The 21,655-nt window shown below is 35.2% G+C and overlaps 1 protein-coding gene across 4 annotated transcripts in view; it reads left to right on the top strand.

Annotated features, from left to right (window-relative positions):
• LOC150098782 (lymphoid-specific helicase-like) overlaps window positions 1-21,655 on the top strand; it is a 310,277-nt gene that overhangs the window by 244,832 nt on the left and 43,790 nt on the right. For all 4 annotated transcript variants that reach the window (XM_090404891.1, XM_090404888.1, XM_090404889.1 and 1 more), the window contains 3 exons: window positions 5,481-5,642; window positions 12,458-12,531; window positions 18,717-18,906. In XM_090404891.1, the coding sequence (XP_090261017.1) occupies window positions 5,481-5,642; window positions 12,458-12,531; window positions 18,717-18,906 (426 nt within the window). The remainder of the gene's footprint in view (window positions 1-5,480; window positions 5,643-12,457; window positions 12,532-18,716; window positions 18,907-21,655) is intronic.

The raw sequence follows: 21,655 nt of genomic DNA, 5'->3' as shown, positions 1-21,655 counted from the left end.
GGGTAATCAGTCTGTCTTCTGGGATGTAATAATAAACAAACTGAGTTTGTTTATTATTACAGGTCGGAAAATTTAGCTTTTCTTTTACGAACATTGCTGTTTTTAAAGTGTAACTATTTTGCGTGTATATGTACGTAGAGTGTTAATAAAATTAAAAAAGGTATAGCATAAAACAAAAATGTAACTAAGTTTATTTTTAAGAAAGTTTTCTATAAAATAAAAATAATTATACAGAAAAACAGAAATTATTTCAAATGAACTTAGATATTCTAAACTTACAGTTGAGAGAACTGAGACACTTTAATCCTAAACTGATTAATTATTTATGACTTGTTGTGACTCTCAATAGCATGCAAAAAAAAATGTTGGAAAAAATACCATTGTCAAATTCTTTTAATCTTCAGAGTCATCTGAATCGATGTCCGAATCCCATTACTTTCACTTAAACTGATCACCAAAGGTTCACACAATTCTTCGATAATTCTGTCTCTATCCCAATATATATTTTCCAATGAGGTGACACGAGAGCAATATTTTCCCCACTTTTGAACTGTAATACTTTCAATTGCCTGTTCTGAAAGCTTAAAAAGTTTCGACATGTCAATATCCCCAGTTACGTTGCGATGGCGAATGAAACTTTTCACTTCTGCCCAAACATACTCAATAGCATTAATATCGCAATGATATGGTGGTTGCCTCAAAGCTAGAAATCCATGCTCTTTGAGCATCGTGTCGAATTTAAATAGTTTAGTTGTGGGCGAGTTTCTTTTGACCAAATTAGCAGTTCAATTTTTCGCATATCTGGGGAATGAGAAATGTTATTTGCAGAGAGCCAATCCATAAGAACTTGCTTCTTATTAGACCAATTTGGAACTTTGTTTAATCGAATAGAGTGATATGAAGCATTATCAATTATAACAACAGCATTTTTAGGAAGGTTTGGAATCGGTTTTTCTTCTGCCCACTTTTCGAAGATCGTAGAATTCATTTGCCCATGGTAATCTCCAGTAGTTGAATTGGCTTTGTATAGTAAGTTTGAATTCGCTAAAAAACCCATTTCTCCACCCGCACAGAAAATTATTATGCGCCGCGAGGCATTTCCGGTTTGTAGCACTCCACATTCTTCTTTAGACGACTGCCAACATTTTCCACAAGTTAAATTACTATCAATCCAAGTTTCATCTAGATACACAATTAGTCTTTTCTCCTCCCTGAAATGTCTTATTGCTCTCAAATACTGCGTTCTACATAAAACAATGTCACTTCGCTCCATGATAAGTTTCCTTTTATTCTGGGTCTTTTTAAAACAAAATCCGATTTCATGAAGTATTTTCCTTAAAGTTTCTCTTTTCCAAAGAAAATTAATTTTTTCTTTAAGCACAGGAATCAATTTCAGAACAGTTGGCACTCTTTTCTCGACCACGTAAAAATCGTGAATAGTTCTTCTTATAACGTCTACATCAAAATCATTCAAAGCTACGCTTTCGATGATTTTCTTTCTCTGGCGCTTTTTTTATTTAAAGGAGATTTAAATTTTGGCTTACCTTCACCTTTTGATTCCCTACGAATTCTTTTAACAGTCGACCCCGATACGCCCGCAATTGCACTTGCACGTTTTATGACTTGAGAAAGGGGAACAAGAACACGTCCTTCTGACGATTCTTTTTCGCAGAATGTCAGCACATTATTCAATATTCTTTTGCAAGAGCTACTGAAACGTGTAACAATAGAACTTGTTGACTGTACTGGATCCATCATACAAATTAATAAAAAAAAAAAAAAATGCAAAAAAGGAACAACAAAAATCAAGCTAGTACTAGTACAGCGACAGACAAGAAAGCACGTGATTTTGCATGTTGGCGACCAATTCGTACATCCTTCATTTCTTTCGTCCTTCAGCATGAATCAACTATTCTTGGCACCAAGCCAAGAAGGGATCTATAAATGGTGGGCAAACTATATCATAATTATCCTTCTACTCTTCAGCTGACAATCACCACAAGTTCAGTCAAGCTTCTCTCTCTCTCTCTCTTTGTGTGCGTGTGTGTTTCTTTCTGCACATCTGTCTGAAATTTTGCCTCAGATTTGGAAGAAATGCTACTAAATCCACAGTTCCTATCCAGAATGTACAGCAGTAGGAACACTGAAATGAGTGCTTATATATGCAGAAGAACCAATCTGTTTCAAAGGGTTCCTAGACTGAAATGTTTGGCTGTTTTATAGCTTTAGTACTTTTTGACTAGTCACTTTCAGGCCTAATGAAAAAGGATTTTATAAATGGCTGACATTGCTATTAAATATATTTTTACCATAAAGATTAAATGAGCCAGTATCATCATCATCTTCTGCAGTTTGTCCCACTTAAGTAGGGTCGCTGTGTCTAGTGGGTCTCCTCCACAACCTCCTGTCTTGGGCTGTAGCCACATCCAAGTTCTTCATCCTCAAGTCCTTCTCCACCATCTCTTCTTTGGCTGCCCACACCTCCTCCTTCCCTGCACATCCATCTGCATGACCTCTCTTCCCGCATACTCTTCCTTCCTCCTCATCACATGACCAAACCATCTCAACCTTGCCTCCTGTATCTTTGCTCTTAAGTTCGTAACTTTCACCGTTCCCCTTACATAATCATTTCTCAGACGATCCTTTCTGGTCACACCGCACATCTACCTAAGCATTCTCATCTCCGCTACCTCCATCCTGCTGATGTTATTTTTCCTCATGGCCACAGTTTCCATAGCATACATCATAGCTGGTCTCACATCCTGTAGATTTTGCCTTTTAGATTGATCGGTACCTTCTTATTGCATAGCACTCCAGCCATCTCACTCCAGTTCCTCCATCCTGCTTGTATCCTGCATCTCACTTCCTTCTCAGCCTCACCATCCTCTTTCATTGTTGAACCTAAGTAGCTAAAGTCACTGACCCTCCTAATGACATTTCCTTCCAGCTCCAGATCTCTCTCCTGGCTGCCATCCACTTTGCAACATATATACTGTCTTACTTCTGATCAGTTTCATACCTCTCTCTTCCAGTACTTTCCTCCAACTTTCCAGTTTAGCTGCCACTTCTTCTCTTGATTCTGCACACAGCACAGTGTCATCTGCATACAACATAGTCCAAGGCACATCTTCTCTCAGCACCTCCATCATGATATTAAACAGGAATGGACTTAATGTTGACCCTTGATGCAAGCCAACTGTCACTGGGAAACTTTCTGTCTCTCTCTCCCAGGCAGGTCCGAACTCATGTGTTCTCATTTCTGTACATCTCCTGCACCAGCCTGACATATTTCTTCGGTACCTTCTCCCTCATACACCTCCAGACTTCTTGCCTTGGCACTCTATCATTTGCTTTCTATCATATGCCAGATCAATAAATACCAGATGTAGCTCCTATTGCCTCTCTCCAAACTTTTCCATCATCTGCCGTAACCCAAAGATGGCATCTATCGTCGATCGACCAGGCATGAAACCAAATTGCTCCTTTGCAATCTCCACCTCCTTCCTCAGTCTTCCATCAAGAACCCTCTGTGGGATTTTCATTGTGTGAGACATCAACTTTATTCCTCTGTAATTCTTACACTCTTGTGCATCCCCTTTACTCTTGTAGATGGGGACAAGAGTACTTTCCTTCCATTCCTTGGGTATATTTTCCTTTTGACACACTTTTATTAACAGGTCCCACAGCAGGTCAATTCCCTCTTCCCCTAGTGCCTTCCATGCCTCCACTGGGATCCTGTCAGGGTCCACTGATTTTCCGTTCTTCATCCTCTTTATGGCATCCTTCACTTCCATTCTACTAATGTTCTGCACCATCCCCTCATAAGGCTCCCCGTCTTCTCTGTGAGTCCTTGCATTTGCTTCATTCAAAAGCCCTTCAAAGTATATTCTCCATCTGTTTCTTATATCCACATCCCTCCTTAATACCCTTCCTCCAGAGTCTTTGATCTGCATCACATGTACGATGTCCTTTGATGCCTTATTTCTACATTTTGCCAATCAATAAATCTTTCTCTGTCCTTCCTTTGTTTCTAATTGATCATAAAGGTCTTAATATGTCATGGCCTTCTCCTGTGCAACAGCTCTCTTGGCTTCTCGCTTTTTCTCTCCTCTCTGTCCTCTTCCACTCCTTACTCGTCCCACTTCTGCTTTGCCTTCCTCTTAGCTGTCACTGCTTCTTGTACATTATTATTCCACTACCAACTCTCCTTCTGCTCTCTAATCTTTCTGGATGTTTCACCAAGCACCTCAATTGCACAGCTCAGAATTGCTTTTGAATTATGTCTCCACCAATCTTGTACACTTTCTAGTCCATCCGAAATCCTCTCTAACACCTTCTCCCTAAAACGATTTCTCACACTCTCTTCTTTTAAGCGAAACCACTTAATTGTCTTCCTCCCATGGCTTCCAAAGGGTCTTATCTTCGACCTTATTTTTAAGTTTGCGCACAGCAGCCACTGTTGCTGTGCCTTTATCTGTTGGGATTACCTTACAATTTGTTACTGCCTTAAGATGTTTTCTTCTAGTCAAAATGTAGTCAGTCTGTTGTTGCCACTTCTAAATGTTATCAAATGCTCTTCCCTCTTGCAGAAAAAGGAGTTCACAATTGCCAGATCAAACACTACTGCAAAGTCCAAATTCCTCTCTCCTTCCTGGTTCATCATTTCCATTCCATGGCCACCATGCACCCTTTCATAGTCTCTATTCTGTTTCCCTATGTGTCCGTTCAAGTCTCCTCCAACAATCACCATCTTGTTTTCTTCCAGTTCCCTCATTTCTTCATCTAGCATGTTCCAGAATTCATCTTTCTCTTCTGCTGTACAGCCAACTTGTGAGGCATACACACATAAGACAACCAGTTGCTCTTTTCCAAGATTCAGTTTCATTCGCATGATCCTGTTGTTCCTCCTGCCCACTTCCAGTACTTTGCCCTTCATTCTGCCACACACCATAATTCCGATACAATTTATTCGCTCCAGAGTAGAACAATTTATACCTGTCTCCTAGTTCCTTCACCTTTTTCCTCTTCCACCTTGTCTCCTGCATACATAAAATGTCCAACTTCCTCTTCCTCATCATGTCTGCCACCTCTCTTCCCCTTTCAGTCATGCTTCCAACATTCAAAGTTCCCACTCGCAACATTTTCTCCATTTGCTGGGCTCACTTCTTTAACCGCACCTAGCCTTGATGCGGTAGCCCTCATCCACTTCTCACAGTTGTAGGAAGACGTGGCACTGTGTCGCTTAAGGGGGTATGCCCTAGCCCTTGTATCACTTTCTTTTCGATTCATTTGATAGCTAGAGCTGGCAGTGAAGTTTTACGACTGGATGCCCTTCCTGACATCAACCCTCGCCATTTATCGGGCTTAAATGAGTCGGTATCTAGTTTGTATAATAACTGAAATGATAAATATTCAGTAACACTGAAACATTAGTATATTAGTGATTTATGTCATGTATTTTTTTTTTTTTTTAATTCTAGATCCTTGCACCATTTTTGCTTAGAAGAACAAAAGGTGATGTTCTTTTACATTTGCCAAGGAAGAAAGAACTGCTGGTATATGCCCATCTAACACCTTTACAAGAGCAGCTTTATAGAGCAACTCTAGATAAAACAATATTACAACTTCTGTCAAAGAAAAAGGTGTGTTGTGTATTGTGTGTATGTGTATATATATATATATATATCTGTCCATGCGTGTGTATAGATTCACACATAACTCATGTTCTCAGTCATTTTCTGCTTATATGGATCAGCTGTAAACCTTTTTGTTTCATGACCTGCTAGTTGCGATTGTCAGTAGCATACTTATTCATAATGTCTATAGACACATATTTATATATAGATGCAGGTGAGGTAGGGGTTGCGAGGACCAAATTTTTACTCTAAGAAAAATAATCAGGAAATCATGAAAATGTAATGAAGATCTATATAAATTGGAAACATCTGAAAAAGACATGTAAGGTGCCAAGAGAAAAGCTGTTCAAAACAATGCAATTATATTGTGTAAATGGGACATTATGCAGAGTAATATAGAGACAATACTAAGGCAGCAGTTAGAATTGAAGGAGGTCCAAGAATATGATTTGATGTAAAATCAAGTGACTTTCATTAGATCACATTGTGAAGGAAAGTAGCATTAAACTGAATATCAAAATGGGAAGTATGCAACTCAGCTCTTTACTTTATATTGGTGACGTTATTTTGCTAAATAAATTTCATGTCTTGCTAAATAAATGTCTTCACGATTCTTCAACTTGATTTAATAACTATTGTAACAATTTGACAATCAGCAGTGAAACAAAAATTGAAAAAAGATAAGAATATGGAAAACATCATCTGCATGCTCAATGCAGATGATGTTTTCAATTGCAGAATACTTTAGCTATTTGAGCACAATATTTTTTTAGGGAAGATAACAAATTAAATTTTGAAATAGATAATAGAATAAGCAAAGGTGGTATGTGGAGATCCAGCTGAATAAATTTATATGGAATAATAGAGAAATTAGCTACAACTTGCAAAAGAAGATCAGCAATCTACAAGATAGTATTTAAACAGATTTTAGTATGTGGTATGAAAGTTGGGTTTGAAATGAAATGAAACGGTTGATTAAAGACAGCAGTTATAAGAATTCTGAGATTAATTAGAGAAATGAACAGGGATGGCTATTACTGGCCAAATCATATTAAAATTGAAGATATTAGAAAAGAATTTACATGCATTTGACTACAAATAGATTTGCTTGAATAAAAAATAACCACGTTTTAACTCGTAAATGTTTTTTTATTTATACTAGATGTATTTCCTTGACATGTTTTGCTGTCTGTATGACTAACAGCATTTTCAGGAGGTTGTTTAACATAAGTAAAACACCAATAAGTAATACAGCCACTAATCTATCTAAATTGAAAAGATCTGAATGATAGTTTAATTGCAAGGATCATTAGGCATGCTACATATGATTTCTACATTGTTGTGTAAACTTTGTATGTGATTGCTGACATAGAGAGGTCTTGAATGTTGCACATATTAATTAATGATTTCCAGCTTTCATGCAGGATCATTCCTTGGTTTCTATGTAGTACCTTTTGAGCAAATGACCTCAGAGGACTCCTTGAACAACCTGCCAAAGTAATTCTCTTCTAAGTCGGGCATGGAAGATGCTTGCCAACATACCATGTGATGTTCTTTGAGGATGTGTTACGAGTCCCCTTTTTTCTTCCCTTTTGTTTTCAACATTGCCTTTGCAGATTTTGAAACATCTCCCCAGTCTGACCTATGTACATGTTTCCATAAAGCTTAAGGTATTGACATTTGAAGGCTGTTCTGAGGTTGATAGCCTTTAATATTTGGATTTTTTTTCCTCATGAATTCCAATATATGGCACAACTATCATGCTTTGTAATTAATTTTTTTAGGTCTGAAAATAGGATTATTTGATTATTCATGTTTTTAATAGTCTTTATACATGAAGCATCCTATTGCATTTATCATAACATGAATAGTTTAGCCACTTGTTGGTGCATATCGTGGAGGTTATAAAAGGTAGCTTGTATTTCACAAGTTTACATCACAATCAAATTATCAGCATCGCAGGTACAGTTTTTTAGTACAGATAACTATAGTATGAAAGTTTTTATTCCGCCTTTGTTTCTCCATATAGTGTGTAACAACGAAATATTAACAACGATATCAGCACCTACTAATTGGTTCATGGAATTAGGGTCAAGAGAAAAATAAGATGACAAACGTTTAACCTTCCACAGCTCAAATCAAATACCACTAAACAGCTGTTGAAAACAAATATTACTTCTCCTCTTTCTGAAATCCTTTTTTGACTTTCTTGAACCTGATGCTTCTTATGAACAGTTTTCAGAACAGTCATTGAAACAGCTTAAAAATATCCTGGGAAGAGAATGCAGTATTAACAAACTTTGAATTACCCATAAAATATTAGAGCTATGTAATCAGCAGAGAAGATTGTGACCAGTTCAGCACATTGGGAACAATGAACAGTATAATTATTGCATAGACAGATTAAAATGGAGATAAAGCATGCAAAAAATGAGTGGTTATCCAAATAATGCAAAGAAATTGAAGATAATCTTTATAAGAATAAATTTTATAACAGCATACCAAATAATTAAGAAATTAATAAAGTCTTTTGTTCGTAAAAGCTGGATAATTGAGGATGAGGGTGGAACAGATATTACTGATCGTGAAAAAATATTGAAAGATGAATGGTATCATTATTCAATTAAAATATTAATAATATTTGTATGGGTTCCCCCCCCTTTTCTCCTCTGTCCTTTTGCTTGTTCTGAGGGACGAAAAACCTTCTACCTCCATATGAGATTGGCTAACTTATCTTTAGTCAAAAGAGATCGGATAAATGTTCCTCATGTCAACTATGGGAATTGAACCAAGTCTTTTTGACCAAAAGGCTTCATCTATACTGAATGAGCTATGAAGGCCCTTAAATAAACTGTTCATGTATTATTATTATTACACCCTCCATGGAGTTGGCAGACTCATCGTGGGAAGTTCATTCAACTGACAACATATTTATCATATTGACTCTTAAAATCTTTAACACCCTTGCATTAACAAGACATTTTGGTAATGCGTTCCATTCACTGACAACTCTCCATGTAAAAAAATCTACTCCTCACACCCCTCTTCACCACACTCTTACATAACTCTAGGGATGACCTTTGGTTTCCCCCCCCCCCCCTTCCTTCTGCTCTTTTTATAATCTCATCTGGATTAATCTGATAAAATTCTCTCACTAACTTAAATGCCTCCCTCCTATCCACCAAACTCTGCAATTGACATTTTTTTCAACCTCTCCATAGCCAGCAGTCCAGAGACCCCCTGGTATTGTCTTAGTCACTCGTCTCTAGACTCTATCCAATGTCTACACATCACACTGAAAACCAGGTGACCATTGCTTTATACAGTGGCACAAACACTTCCTTTTCCCTACTTGTTAGAGTACTTCTTATCATAGCACACTATGATGTGCAGACTTTGCAACATTAGCAATACGGCCTCTAAACTTCAGTCTACTGTCAACCATCTCCAAAATCTCTAATCTCATCCACTTCCTGCAGTACAGCACCATCGATATAGTACACAGACTTATATTTTGGCACTCCAAAATGCAACACCTTGCACTTATTGATATTAAAACTACAACCCCACTCCTTTGTCCAAGTAAAAAGTTTATTCAAATCTTTCTGAAGGGAATTAACATCGGTAATGCTACTTATAATTCTTCTCAACTTTGCATCATTAGCAAACAACTGAATATCTCCAGTCAGTCTACATGATATATTGTTTACAAACAAGTTAAACAGCAGGGGCCTAAGAACAGAATCCTGGGACACACCACTGGTTACCCTCCTTTTTTTTGAGACACTACTCCCTCATACACAATCTGCTGATATCATTCAGAGAGCCAATCTTCAATACATCTAGCTAATATATTATCTATTCCTATCCTCTGCAGCTTGTACACCAACTTATCATGTGGTAATCTATCAAATGCTTTTACAGAGTCCAACAATATCACTGTATATGATTCTCCCTTATCTAACACATTTGTTACCTTATCATAATATACAAGTAAATTGCTAAAATAGGACCTACCCTTTACAAATCCATGCTGACCATCATAAAGAATGCTATGTCCATCAACCCAATCCTGTATTCTATTCCTAATCAATCTCTCCAACATCTTGACCACAACTGCAGTTATACAGACTTGTCTATAATTGGAGACTTCTGTCCTCAGAACCTTGCCTGTGGAGTGGTACTATTTTGTCTTCTTTCCACTCCTTAGGAACCCTACCCATTGCAAGACTTTCATTAAATAACCAAGTTAAGGGCATAGCCAACTGTGGTGCACATTCCTTAAGAACATGTGTGATATGTCATCCAGTCCCACAGCCTTATTAACATCCAAGCCAACCAACACCTGATACACCTCTGATTCTTTCACTTTCAATTCTCCTAACACTTGCCTCCCTTCTATATATTGCACAGCATCTTTGACACCAGTATGATATACGCTGATAAAGTGCTCATTCAGTAATTCCATTATATCCTTTTCAGCTATTATTCTGCTGCGAATCCACCATTGTCAACCTGCTATAATTCTTTTTTCTCTTGCTTGCCATATAGCAGAAAAATTCTCTGGAGTTAACCTTGGCCTGATCTGCCAATCTCCTCTCATACTGCACCTTTTCTTTCTTTACTATGCTTGTCACCTTTCTAGCCTGCACTTTATACTCTTCATGGATCCGATCACCACCAACTATCTTTTACCTTTTCCAGCACAGCTTGCTTGATTTCACACAAATTTAGGACAGTTTGCCTCATCAACCATCCAAGCAAAATGTTTTTGGGCATCTTACTGTCATGTATTGAAACAAAAATGGAATCCACTTTTTCAGACTTCCAGACTGGATTTAGAAAGAACAGACAAGGCATACAATTAACCATATACTTATCCTCCATGTACTGTATTGACTCGCTTATTGGCATGCAATTATACATTGCTTTTGTCAGATACTGCCATATGATGATAGCTTGAACCAACAAGATTAAAAGGGAATTGTCCCAGTGGTAAAAATTATTATCCTTTATTTAGTGAAGTAGAAAGAGATATCTTAAGATCAAAAACAGCAGGAAGTGACAATATTCCATCAGAACTTAAAGAAGAGGTGAACCTATTGTTAGTACACTTCACAAAATTTGCCAGCAGGAGTGTGGAACACTGAGATCCAGCACAAGATTGGTGCATAGTTATTCCCATTCCACAAAAAAGGAAATGACAAAAAGTGCAATAATTTTAGGACAGTTTGCCTCATCAACCATCCAAGCAAAATGTTTTTGGACATCTTACTGTCATGTATTGAAACAAAAATGGAATCCACTTTTTCAGACTTCCAGACTGGATTTAGAAAGAACAGACAAGGCATACAATTAACCATATACTTATCCTCCATATCATTGGAGACAAATACATATAACATAATAAAGTAATGTACCATAATTTTATTTACCTATAGAAAGCCTTTGATTCTATTTGGCATGATACCCTTTGGAGAATTCTGCAATATTATGGAATAGATAACAAAATAATACAACTGATTGAATCCCTCCTCTTCTGAAATGATGGTTGAAATCAAGGAGAATTATAGCACTCCCTTTCCAGTTAAGCATGGGGTAAGACATGGATGCAAATTATCACCAATGTTATTTAACTTCTTCCTTGAATATGTTGTAAAAATCCATGGACAACTGTGATGTTGGAATGCCTGTAAGAGGAAGGAGAATAAACCATTTAAAGTTTGCTGATAATATTGATCTCCAAATTAGTTCTTCAGGAAATCACCACAAAGTTAGCTCATACTCTTAAAAAATATGACTTAACCATAAGCCAAAAAATCAGAAATAATGACAAATATCTGTGCTTCTGATCAAGAAGGAAATTCTGTGACAGAAACTGAAAAAATCCAACTCCAGGGTACACCCATAGAAGAAGTTGATCAGTTTAAATACCTAGGTAATATCTTTAATAAAGATGGAAGATCAAGACAGGATGTTAGAACAAAAATTGCAAACGCAACAACAGCACTCCAAAAACTAAAACCACTATGGACTGATAACAAACTTACACTTACAAACAGGCTATGCTTTATGGACCCACTAGTTAATTTAGTACTTCTATATAGAAGTTTTAGGACCTTCCTAAAAGAAGATAAAAAGAGGTTGCTAGCATTTGAAATTAGGTGCTATTAAATGACTTAAAGATACCATATACTGATCATGTCACAAATTTTGAAGTAAGACAAAGAATCAGTTGTTTCATCAGTCCAAGAGATAACGTCCCAACTAAGATTCAAAGGAAACAACTCATCAGCTTGGTCATATCAGCAGATCTAACTGTCCCCAGTGCATGTCCTTCAAGAACATGCACTGGGACAAATAATAAAAAATTGAGCAGGTCTTTTTTACTTGCTGAAAGCAAAGTGTCATTCTAGGACTGAGTGGAAGATTTCTGTGAGGAATATTTTCTGATATCTACTTGATGGTGCTTTGTGGACTATGAAAACAATAAGAAAAAGAAGAATTGGTTCGTATACTATAATTTATACAACAAATATTCCTCATTCTGTTATTTTTTTTTTGAATATTTTACTTCTGACTGCAGAGATTATGTACCTTATTTTTATGTTATTTATTTATATCTTTATTATTTTTTTTTATTTGGAAAGCTGTTGCTTTCTTTTAGATTTCTTAGAAAACAGCAACCTTTAAAATGTGTTTTGCTTATTTTTAATAAATAAAAGTATTGCATTAATAACTTATTGCTTAGTATTGCTGAATGTTTTTTTTTTAATCATATCTGTTTTTCAAAATGTAATATTATGATTTTTACCATCTAGGAAGAAAAGGAAGAATCTGAATTAAATTCTCCTAAACTGAGAAATGGTAAAGGAATTGATCCAACATTTATAGAGTAAGTAAAGATATAATAATCAAATAAGAGAGTAATCCTTGATAACGGAATAAATAACAAGGAATTGTTTAACTGTTGTGGGGAAATTATGGGAATCTTCCAGCTGTGCATTGTCATCTAAATATATTAGATATCGACAAATAATCATATGTGAAATTAGAATAGAGTGGAAAAACCTGAATCTTCTATTTCGTAAGCATATGTCTCACAGATGAACACTAAACATAGTATCTGATTGATGTTGTGTTGCTATGTTTAGTTCTGTGAAATTTGGCCACAGCATGTTGGAATAATAATTCAGAGAAAAAAAAAATATATATATATATATATATACACACAGTCATATGCCGACTTACACGAATCCAGAGTTACGCGGTTTCTTATATGTACATATTCTCTTCATGCCTCACCACTAGTTGTGTCTTTCCGGCGCTGGCCGCATTCGCCAGTGTCAACACATGCTGTGAACAAGCACTGACATGTTTCGCGTGGTCTCCATTCATACACGATTTTTATAGTCTACAAATCTTTGCAATTGTTTAATGTTATGTTCTTGATAAAAATTTTATCACATAAAAAATAATAATGTCATCCAAAGGAAGCAAGTCCGATTCTTCTACAGCTAGCAAGAAAAGAAAAACGTTGACTTTGGAAACAAAACTTAGCATTATTAAGGATTTTGAAGGCGGAATGAAAATTTGTGAGCTAATAAAGAAGTTCGATCTACAGGAATCCACAGTAAGGACAATCATAAAAGAAAGGTTTGCAGATTTTGGAGGACATAGATTCTAATGAGGAACAAATTGTAGCCACAAGGTAAGGAATAAAAAAAATCATTAGCTTGCTATGAAGAAATTTTGCATGACAAGAAAAAGACATTATGCCATCAGACGAATCTTTTAGATTTTATGAAACTGTTGACATCGAAATAACTTTCTTTTTTTTATGTATGAAAAACTATAATTATGATTATATTTCTAAAAAAATATAGGTGTTTTGGTAAATCTTTGTGCCCAATTAACTAATATTTTATATGTTTGTATATATAAATTACATGCAAAATTATACCTCGAGTTACGCGAATTCGACTTACGTGCTTTTTGTTGGTCCCACCTACCATGTAATTTCAGGGTATGACTGTATAATAAAAGTGGGTCCTCATTCGAATGACACCAATTCAATTTGTATAATTGAAGATAATGTGGGGCTAATAGATATGAAATATTAAACAGCTTTATTCAGGTTCAAAGGATTAATGATAGAATATAGGCCTCAATCAAATGAATATCTATAAGTAGAATATCCATCAGTTTGTGCAGGCTGAGGTGTTTGAATTAAAGAGTGGAAATGGATCCACAGCAGTTATATTCATTACTGATATAAACACTAGTTTTATACTTGAATATAAAGAGCCAATAGGCTTCATTTTGGCGATATAAACATTATTGAAATTAAGGGGATATTATTAAATCTCACATTGTTTTAAAACCGAATAAGTAACTCAAAGATTGGAATCAGAGAGTTTCATGCCGAATATAGTATAGTAAACTATAAAAGTATCGGTGACTACTAGCATGAGCTAATGCACATAGTCCCAGTACGTAGTATAAACTCGGGCAACTCATAGCAAAGGTGGTAAAGTTCCGATCGCTATTCTTGGTATTTTACATAATGTAAAACACGTTTCCTAGGAAATGTATGCTATTATTACATTATGGTGGGAGGTCATTACCCAGACCGGTTTCAGCCTTTATTGAGGCTTCATCAGTGAGTAGCTAGACCAAATTTATACCAAGGGGTATAGCGAAAAGAACTTATATACTCTGCTATATGAGTTGTCAAAAAGGTGCACCCATTAAGTTACTTAAATATAAAGAGCCAATAGGCTTCATTTCGGCGATATAAACATTATTTAAATTAAGGGGATATTATTAAATCCCACATTGTTTTAAAACCGAATAAGAAACTCAAAGATTGGAATCAGAGTTTCATGCCGAATAGTATAGTAAACTATAAAAGTATTGGTGACTACCAGCGTGAGCTAATGCACGTAGTCCAAGTACGTAGTACAAACTCGGGCAACTCGTATATTTGGGTGGTTTATCAAGGAATTTAAGGAAGCCTGCGAAATCCTGATAAACCACCCAAATATCAACAACAAAGATGGCATGAAAATTCCAAGGATCTGGATGGAACACATTCAGCCTACCTAATATATAAGATCCAGCATAAGTCAGGACTCGAACCAATCTTCAGCTAGTATTGGAAACCATTCCATACCATCTGGCTGGAATGTACAAGTATAATCATGATGTTAATATATGTATATAGATAGATACTTTTTGTTGCGCCCAATGTATTTCTACAACCAACAGATAACACTAACAATAGGACTCTAGTGTTGATGTATAATTTTTTTTTTTCCACCAGAGGTCAGGCCAACAATTGTTGTAGTGGTTGGTCAGTATCTTTAACAAACCAGTTTGATTCTAGTGTAGCTTGTTTTCTGTGTATAGTTGTATGCTCCAGAAGATGACCTTGACATAAAGGTCAAAACGTTGAATGTAGATTTTAGTTATATTAAACTAAAGTTTTTATTCAAACATGGTAGTTGTCTCCATAATTTTTTAAAATGCATAAATATGTTATTATTAGCTGCTTATCAGCAGTTTTATTTCAAATTTTTGGTATATCCAATTTAATCCTCTCTTGAATTTAAATCTTCTACAGCACTCCAGACTGTATCAAACACCTATAATTTGATGTCCTATTTATTTATTTATTTTTTGCTGCAAGTACTTGTTTTGCTGATCTTTCATTTGTCACTCCTTTTAAATGGCCATACCCTTTAAATTGGATTTGCTGTGCTTACACATTCTTTGTGATAATATTAAGTTTTATATCTTCATTTTTAATACAGTTCTACTGCTAATGTCACCTGCTTGCTCAAATTTTTCTCTAAACCTCTCATATCTGTGGTCTTGATAAACTTTCATTTCTCACTTGGTTCTTATATCTATATATTAAAATTAGTTTGAACATGGTCTTGTATACAGCTAGTGTAACATTTTGGTTAACTTTCTTTTTTGCATAAATTTATTCAACTGAATCCCAGGCATAATAATTGTGCTTATTCTATTATTTGTGTTCATATGTAATTTTCCATTTTCACAAAAAATTGTGCCTGATTAGATATTTGTCCTGTGGGTCTCCAAAGGACAGCCAAAATGTAGTTGTCTTGATTTAGTTTGGAGTGCTGTGGAAGACTGAGGATGCAAATAATGTTCCATGTTGTTCCTATTTTTATTGTTTTTATCTTTATATTGCTGATTTTCATATCAGATTTATTACAGTAGTTATTCAACTTAGTTAAGGAATCCTACAAATCTGTACTGGATTTATTTAGGAGTAAACATCATGTAATTAAATTAAACAGCTGAGATTAGCATCTCCAATTTTGATATCAAGTTTAATGCCACTTTCCTTCATAATGTGATCCATATAATTGATGACTAATAGTGGAGAAAATATGCACCCTTGTCTCACATCTGAATATTCAAACCATCTTCTTGTACCTCCCTCAATTCTAATTGCAGACTTGCATCTCAAATGTCGATTATGTATTGTTTGATATAATGTCCCATTCACACTGTACAATTGTAGCATTTTGAACAGCTTTTCTCTTGGCACTTTGCTATATTTCAATGATTTCTCAACTATTTGTCTTAAATTGAAAATCTAATCCGGACACCCCTATTTGGCCTGAACCTAGTTTGTTCTTATCCAAGTTTCATTTCTGCTATTTTTCTCATGAGGACTGTTCTCAAGTAGGCTTGCACTCCCAGAACTGGGAAAACACTTAGTAAGGAAATTCCTCTAATTCTCATTCAGTTTTTTTTTTCCTTTGTATATATTAGCACTATGAAGGTTACTCCAATTATTCAGAATTTGACCTTCTGAAATATGCGGCTCAGTTACTGTAAAATTTGTATACCTCCATATCTGAGCATTTCTGGGAAAATGCTATCTAACACCAGCTGCCATTTCACATTTTGAATTTTTTGATTGCTTTTTTCTGCCTCAAGTATTGGTATGTATTCCTGATTACATTTGTCTTGAATATTTTCTACCACATTTTTGTCACTTCTTGTTTCATTTAGCAATCTTTCAGAGTAATTACTCCAGACATCTAGAATATCTTTAGTTTTTATTGTTGCTTTTATTCTCTGATTCCTTTGACTCACTTTCCACTATTTCTAAGCTTTTTTTTTAATATCCTCCAGAAAACATTTTGCCATCTTCCTGATATTTATCTTCTACATTCTTACCAAAGTTTTTCCATGAATTTTGTTTGGCTACAAACTGGTTTTACCCTCTGACAACTCCATATACCTTTGTTGCTGAATCATTTTTTTTCTTTAGTCTGCCACTGAATCTTCAAGGTTTCATTATTGTTTTCAAATCCTTTCATTTTTTTCTCCAGTAATATTTGTATAATTGAGTTTACACTTCACTTCTGAAAGCTGCTTGACTTTGGCAATGTAATCAATATAATATTAAGTTTTATCCTGCTCGAAACTGTAATGATCACTTTCTGTTTCAGCTCCTATGTATACTCTTGTGCCCTGAACCAGCATGAAGATATCATTATCAACAGCAACATAGTTAGTGGAGACTTTTCTCGTTTCTTGTGTCTTCGTGTGAATTTGCACACTTCTTTTAGGTAGGGTGGAAACATGGTATTAGTAATAACTAGTCTATATCCTGATCAGAAATCCAGCAGGAGTATTAGTAGTTTTTTGAAAAGATTTCTCTGCCTGATATTCATTTCCTACTCTGCTACCAAGTTTTCCTTCTTCATATCTGCCCTCTCTAATGACAAAAAATTCCTCCCCCTTCTTTCTCAGTAGAACCTTCTGTTGGGGTCAGAGGCAAATAAGTCTCAATGTCCATTTCTACATTTTAATGTTTGTCCACATCATGATATTGACTGACATTCAAGATTATCTTCATGTTTAGTGTTGAATACTCAGCTGCTCCTTTTCATTGATCATTATTACCTGAATAATGAGATTGGTTGGTGAGTGGAATGCATTTCCTGAGTGTGTTGTGAATGTAGACACATTGAATCAGTTTAAGGCACGTTTGGATGAGCCTTGTTTCTGATAGTGTATACCTCCCATGATGAGTCTCTGACCCCATGGAGGTCAGACAATAATATAATATCTTATAGTTGTTATTTAAAAGCTCACCTTTTTTTGCTTCCTTTATTTCATTAATACCAATGATGTTAACATGGTATTCTGTAATTTTTGTGGCAGTTCTGTTTCTTTTCCTTTGTTACTCATATGTTGATGGTTCCATCTTGAATTCTACTTATCTTAAGTTTGTTCATTAGCAGACTTTTCACTTCACCCTGGTTTCCTGATAAAAACAGCAGAGGAACTTGTGTTTCCAGCCAGCATGACATTTTGTTATGTTATATCATCATGTTTCATTTTGGTTAGAGACAATTTGTTTGTTTGGTTAAATCCCCAATTATCAGCCCATTCTCATTCTTTCAGTATCCAGGTAGATACCTACTAATGGGTTGCACTATGAGGAGGTGAGGATTGGATATTAGGTCAGAAGCCCTAGTCAGTTCTCTGCATTCCTTAAAAGACCATATGGAGATCCCCTTCTAGTTATCTAGCTTTGACTCATAAGGAACCTCATTTTTTATTTTTATTAATGTTATATATTGTTTACATATTCATATTTACTTTTTACATAAACTGTAAATTTTGAGTTAACTCCTCTACAAAATTGTGTTAATTTTTTCCATGAATATGTTATGTGGAAAGAGTCAACACCGTGTTGGAGTTTTAATAATGATTTCTGCAGAATAAACTAATATTTTATATAATATTTTTATTTTTTATATTTTGTGTTATCTATAAAAAGTTTTTATGAGAATTAGGAAATTTTATTTTATTTGTGGGATGGAAAATCTTGGTGCACATTAGAAATCAATAAATTTTTATTTACACAAAAGCTTATGAATTTGGGAAATCCAGAAACTTTGATGCTAGAGAAATATAGATTATGTGCAAGTTGAAGTAAAGGATTATTTTTCATTGGTGCTTTACTTTTTAAGTATTAGTATTTAATACTTATTCCATTTTTCTTTTTTTTTTTTTTTTCAGTGATATATTTAGGGAAAATCATTGTACAGTAAATTTAAGGAATACTCTGATGCTGCTTCGCAAAATATGTAATCATCCATACCTGCTGCTGAATCCCTCTTTGGACAAATGCAAGGATTTGGTTAAAGACTGTGGAAAAATGCTAATTCTGGATAGTTTATTAAATGCTTTGAAAAAAAGAGGACACAAAGTAAGTTATTTTACTGAGAGGACAAAGTTATGTGAAATACGTATTATTTACATATAACTAAATATCAGCCTGTGGGTCTAGTTTGGATACAGCTGTCATTTCAAATTTTTGACATAAAGTCTGAAATGAAGTGAAGGTGGAAACTATTATATCGTCACTGTACTGCATGCACAACCAGTGGGGATGTAATAGTTTCCACCTTTATGTCAATTATAAGCCTGACTTGAGTAAGCATTTTGCCTGTTTTCTGTATCTGGTTTATTATTCATGATGTACAGTTTTAAATTAAAACTTTATTTTAAAAAAAAGCATGGCATAATGCTTTACATCAGTAGTCAAACTTTTTACCTCTGAACCCCACTTGACAAGAGAAAACACTGTCCCCCCCCAGTTTTATTTATAAAAATAGAAGTCATACTAAGTTTGACGTTTTATTCAGTTTATTTTGTATTTTCTATATACTATTTAACAGTTTTTGACATAAAATAATTAAAGTATCACAATATTAGGCCTACAATAAAAATTAATTTTAACACTTGCAATTAACCAAAATATGTATTGAAATGAAACAATATTTAACTAGCAAGTATTTAATTTTTCTCTGTAACAATAATCAAACATTTAAATGTCGAAGTCTAATGTGTGGATGGGCCTGCTTTTGAGAACAAAGTTTATCAAAACGTGGTGTAATATCAGAAATGGCCACTCTAAGTTCTTTAGCAATATTTAGTCTTGAACGATACTTTGATTCATAGCTGCCAAAGCAGAAAAGCCTTTCTCACATAAATAAATTGTTGCGAAAGGAATAAGGATCTTCAATGCTTATTTGGCTCAAGTTGGGAATTCCTTGCCAATATGTATCCAGAACTCTGACAAAGACAATTCCTTAAATTTACTTTTCAGTGAAGTATCACTAGTGAGATCGATGAGTTGTTCTTGCTCATTTACGTTCAGAGATGATGGCCCAGGTGCATTTTTGAATGGGTTTTTAATCCAATAAAATTCATCAAAATCATCACAAAAGAGTTGATCAAGTAGGCAGCTTTTTATCTCCATTGGAAGCACTGGATTATCAGTGTCTTGTATCATTGACACACTAGAGTATGGAACATGTCTAGTATCGCTAGGCATGTTCATTTGTTGTTATTTTTAAAACTGATTACAGTTTTAATTTTTATTTGTAGAAAAATATGCCACACCCCCTTTTAAGCTATTTGCACCCCCCCCCCCTTGGGGGGGTGTCGTGCCTCACAGTTTGAGAACCACTGCTTTACATGAAGTTTGTGGAGGTGGTGTGGTGGACTGTAGCACACTAGTCGAGCTGGTTATTGTCAGTAGAAGACTAGTACAAAACGTGTTATAAAGGTGTAAAACATAAAACTGAAAATAAACAGTTTTTGAAACAGAATTTTGTCACAGGTAAAACATGAATATGAGATTTTGAATTAGAACTTAAAAGTCAACCCACAGTGGAAACATTATCTTCTCCTCACCAAAAAAAAAAAAAAAAAGTCTCCATTAACAGTTGAAGATTAAGCTAATAATAATATAATGGCTTATGACAAGAATGAAGTGATAGTGACAGATAAAATATGAGTGTCTGCAGGATTGACTGATAGTAGCATAATACAGAAAGTTTCTATAAGGCATTTGTGTCTGAAAGATTCTTTTAAAAGATCTGACATATATGCAGCTAGAGCCCTCATTTTGCATGCCACTGTGAAACTGTGTTTCATATGAAGTATCTGATCTTATTGAAAACTATGGATAGCAGTACTTCCTTCCTTAATTTGGCAAGTAGGCCATTGTGCCAGATATGATCAAATGCATTGAAAATATCAAGAGCAACCACACAGATTTCATCAAACCTTTCTATTGATGACGACGTTTCCATTCTTTTCAATAGAACAAAAGTGAGTATAATTGGGTGATAATTTAACGATTGGCCTTTGCCTCCTACAATTGTATATAGAGGCTTGTTCCATGCTGTAGGTTAGATGCCAGATGAATGTTGAAAGATTGCAGACAGTATAGGTCAGGTGTTAGTTCTGGAGCACTTGTTTTAAATATGATTAGGTTGCATACCATCAAAACCCAGGAAACTTGTTAGTATCCAAGCTATTAAGTTTCTTCTGAAGACTAGAGGAAGTATGCAGTGAGCAGTTCTTGGTAAAGTTTAATATTTTCCCTTGATCAACATTTCAAGAGTTGCAGGAGAAGAATGATGCTAGAATATCAAAATTAACACATGCAATAGTTTCATCCTGGTGGTGGATGGAATTATATATAGCATAGTTTGGAAACTTGAAGTAGACAGTAATGGTTGATGATGCCATTTGAGACTCTGTTAAAATATTAGGTTGGGTTTAGTTGTCTGTAAGTGGCAGTTGTGGTATACAGGACTGGCTAGAGGTATCCAAAAATAACAGCTTATAATGCGAGAACCACTTGTTATATTTTCTCAAACTAAAGCTCAGTCGATAGAAAATCTCTCCAAGGTTTGTTTTGTCACACTTTCAAGGTCATTCGTGTCCATGCATAATTGCACATGCACAAAATCGGCATAAGAACAGCTGTTGCCTCAGTTGAGATGTGGACACCACAACAGAAGGCGCAGTGCATGCACGCTTTGATTAGCTGAATTTAAATCAGTTAAGCACATTCGGTAGTGTGCACAATGAGAATGAAATGTGGATCCTCCCACATCAGAATCCATTCTTCAGTGGGATAAGACTCTAAAAGAGATGGG

Source organism: Typopeltis vanoorti, chromosome 15, assembly GCF_054136105.1.
Source record: "Typopeltis vanoorti isolate ZY-2024b chromosome 15, IOZ_Tvanoo_1.0, whole genome shotgun sequence".
NCBI lineage: Eukaryota > Metazoa > Arthropoda > Arachnida > Uropygi > Thelyphonidae > Typopeltis > Typopeltis vanoorti.
This window is presented reverse-complemented; position numbering and strand designations above follow the sequence as displayed.